Below are 3,860 nucleotides of genomic sequence, written 5' to 3' on the forward strand. Positions count from 1 at the left end.
AGCCCGCAGGCCCCTCCAGCGGGTGGCCCGCCAGGCCGGCTGTGCTCTGCAGGAGGCGGCCGCTCTACCCGCAGGATGTAGACCAGGCTGGGGCCGCCCAGGGCTCCCACTGAGGAAGCGAATCGTCCCCCATGCCACAGGCGGCTTCACGCCCCGGCAGACAGAGGCTTTGCCTGTGGTGCCCAGAGCGTCACAGGCCAGGGGAGTCGGGATGGAGGTGGGTGTGAGGGGTGCCCTGCCACGCTCGGGACTGTGCACCCTGAGGGGCTGGCTCACAGCCCCACCTGTGGCCCAGACCAACCCCCAGACGCCCGGCGTGGGGAGGGCGGCCTCTCCTACCTGCTGCCCACGGATGGGCCCGGCACGGTGGGCATCCTCCTCCTGGGGCCCAGGCCGCCTCTGGGTCTGCGGCTTCCCTTCACACGGAGCAGAAGGGGACTCAGAGGGCTCCCGGGGGCCCCCTCCCGTCCCCCCTCCCACTCCCCGGTTGCAGCGTTGGCCGAGCCGCGTGGAGGTCCCCGCCCCTACCTCGTGCTGGCCATCCAGGAATGGGACAGGGTGGTACCCGCGCGGAAGGGGCCCGAGGTGGACGTCCACGAACTGGGCACGGCCTCGCTCCACCCGCCGACAGTTCTCGGGACGAGAGAGGGCACGTCCCCCCGCTGAGGAGAAGGGGCGCGTCCGAAAGAGAACAGAGAGACCCGTTAGGCATCACGAGGTAAAGGTCGGAAGAGGCCCTTTGCATGGCCGCTCAGAGTGTGGCCCCCGGCGGGTGACGGGGACACATCGGGAGAGTGGGGACAGGCCAAGGACGTGCCCGGTGGGGTGACGAGGACACGTCTGGGTGAGTGGGGACAGGCTGAGGATGCGCCTGACCCTGGCACTCCCTGGCGAACCCAGCCCGGGGCTGATCCTCCGGGCTGGGAGGGTGTCCTGGACGATGTCCCCCGAGGCCCTTGCTGCCCGGCACCCTCCTCTGAGCCCATGACGGGATGCTTCTACTCAGTAACTGTGTGCAGTGGGGAGTCAGGCCACGCGAACAGCACATGGGGAGCATGGAAGCCACAAGGGGCAACTGTCCCCCGGGAGACCCTGAAATCCTCGGGCCGGGCTCAGCCTGTCTGTCCCTGTGGTGGGAAACCCACCATGGACCTCCGCCCATCCAGCTCCCTTCAGCCCTCCCTTTGCAGGGGCCCTATGGTGCGAAGGTGACAGGGTCTCTCCTGGTGGCCCTGTCCCAGGCTCTGTCCCCCTGCAGGTGGGCTGCGGTCCCCCCAGCCCTTTGCACCGAGAGCTGGCAGCCGAGGCCTGACGGTGCTGACCGCGGTGTTGGGTGGGTGCAGGGGCCACCCCAGGACCGGCCCGAACACGCACCCCCAGGACCGCTGTCCGCTGGGGGCTGTGCTCCCGGGCGCCCCCGCCGGCCCCCGTCCCTGTGTCCCCGGCTGGGCCACACACGCTGAGGAGGAGGCGCCAGCGGGGGCTGGCTGGGCAGAGGGCTGGGCGCCCCGCCCGAGCGTCTGCTGGGGGGCTCCGGGTGAGGGGGCACGTCCGTCCTCCACGCACAGACGGGGGACGGGGGGGGCGCGGGGCTCCTGCATCCGGGGGGCTCTTCCTGCTGTCGCCGTGGCGAGCGAAGCGTCAGGCTGTCCCCCCGCTGACATCGGCCCCTGAGCGTCGGCTTCGCTGCCCCCACACCGTCCGCGCGTCCTGGGCAGCGGCCAGGAGCCGAGCTGCCTCATCCCCGTCTTCACGCGTCACGGCCCCGCGGGACCAGCTTTGACTGCCTCTCACCGCACGTCCGGACGGCGAAGTCCCCGGCTCTGCACCCTAACAGCCCTCTGCCGAGGCGGCCACCACAGGGCCTGGGATGGCAGCAGCCTCAGGCCCGGACGTGCGACACGCCGTCCCCTGGGGCGGGCGGTGGAAACGCAGCTGGTGCCCTCGACAGTCGACCCGCGTCCACTGCTGCTGTCCTGTCACGCCTCATGATGCACAGAGCTCGGCGGGACCCGGGTCCACCCGCACCCAGTGGCCTTCGTGGGAGGCCGGGCCACCCCCAAGCTCGGTCCTGCCTCGGGCTGGACGCCCACCCTGCTGCCCCCTCCGCCTCCTCGGTCTCGGCTGGGTCGTGGCTTCCTGGCTCGTCCGCCCAGTCGGTCCCTGTGCAGACGTGATGTCCAGACAGGCCAACCCTGAGGTGGCCCGAGCGTGGGTGGGATGCGGAACACTTGTGGGCTGGGTGGCGCTGGGGCCTGGTGGAGGCAGGCTGGGCGGACTGCGGTGGCTGTGGGGACAGGGACGTGAGAAGCATCCGGGCCCCGTGCGCAGCCTGCACCCTGGTCCTGTGCAGATTCTCACCATCCTGCAGCTCGGTCTCTCCTTGGGAGACAGGCCCGCCCTCCACCTGGTTATTTGACTAGGAACACAGGCGACAGCCTGCCTTCTGCCTCCCAGTCCTGGTCTCCCCACGGCCCACATCTTGGGGTGCAGGCTCCCGCCTGGCCTCTCAGCCCCTGGCTCTGGCACCCCCATCCCGCATGCTCCAGCTCGCAGCTCCACGGCCCACATCTTGGGGTGCAGGCTCCCGCCTGGCCTCTCAGCCCCTGGCCCTGGCACCCCCATCCCTCACGCTCCAGCTCGCGGCCAGGGGCTCCCCACTGCTCCCACCCCCACTTTCTCCTGCATCTTGAGCAGAGTCAAGCCCTGTGGCCGCAGAGCCCAGGACTGTCACCAGACTGCACCCCCTCCTTGCTCACACTCCTCGCTCACGCTGGGCCCCTCTGGCCTCTGCTCACACCCCTGACCTGGGCTGCGCACCCCTCCTGCTGTCCTATTGTAAGACCTGGTCTCATTGGGTCAAACCACAGAAAAAAAAGCGACAGCCTGATGGTGGGTGCCACCCAAAGGAAGTGACCCGGAGTCTGATACAGACCGGGGCCCGTGTAGCCCCCTCCTGCCCACCACTGGGCTGGGGGACAGCCCCGTCCCTCTGCTGCCCCGTGTTCCCGCAGTGCTGAGGGGGCTTCGGAGTCCCTGACAAAACCACCGGACAGGTCGTCCTGCAGGGAGGCTCTGGGGACCCTGGGGGACCCACTCGAGAGAAAGAAGGGTCCCACACACGGTCCTCCTGGGCTCAAGAGAGGGGCCCCCCTTAGCCTCCAGGGGCCTGGCTGGCGCATTGCTGGGGGGCGCTCCCCAGCCGGGACACCCTGGAGGTCGGGCAGGGCCGGCAGATGCCAGCTGCAGCTCTGGCGTTGCTTCTGAAGACTTGGTGTCTATTTTAATCACAGCAATTACGGCTTTATCAGCAAGATAAAGGTCGCCTGCTGCCTGCAGGGCAGGCGGCTCTGCAGTGGGGGGCTGAGTGGGCCCGGGGTGATCGGGCAGCTCGACCTCTCCTGGAGGGGAACTCTATTAATTATCGTTTTACAGCCGACTCAATTAGACTCCCTAATCACCTGTGTAGGACACAGAGGCAGCGGCAGAGACACCGCTGCACAAACAAGTCCCGAGGGGGCCTGGCCATCACCGCGAATGGCCACCGTGGGCCCGGACCTCGCCAGGCGGCGGCTCAAAGCGTTTTCTTCATTTAAGCGAATCCGAAGAATGAAACGTTATTGGCCCTGAGGGGACGAGAGCCATCTCATTTGGAGGTGACCAGGCAGGCCGTGTCACTCTCCAGGGCAGACTCGTTCCTTCAGAGGTGGCCGCACAGGCACTGAGCAGAGCGGTGCACCTGGGGGGGACACCAGGGGCTCCGTCTCCACGGCCCAGCGGGGAGCAGGGTCCTGGGGTGCAAGGCCAGGCGGGCACCCTCAGACCCCTTTGAGAGCTGCCCGGTTGGCACATGCGTCTCG

General features: G+C 68.5%; 1 protein-coding gene across 1 annotated transcript in view; it reads right to left on the bottom strand.

Annotated features, from left to right (window-relative positions):
• The window catches only part of MORN1 (MORN repeat containing 1), a 45,590-nt gene that overhangs the window by 7,515 nt on the left and 34,215 nt on the right, over positions 1-3,860 (bottom strand). Inside the window, exon 12 of the mRNA XM_023521637.1 lies at positions 285-662. Within this exon, the coding sequence (XP_023377405.1) occupies positions 285-662 (378 nt within the window). The remainder of the gene's footprint in view (positions 1-284; positions 663-3,860) is intronic.

This window comes from Pteropus vampyrus, unplaced genomic scaffold (assembly GCF_000151845.1).
Source record: "Pteropus vampyrus isolate Shadow unplaced genomic scaffold, Pvam_2.0 Scaffold309, whole genome shotgun sequence".
NCBI classification, from domain to species: domain Eukaryota; kingdom Metazoa; phylum Chordata; class Mammalia; order Chiroptera; family Pteropodidae; genus Pteropus; species Pteropus vampyrus.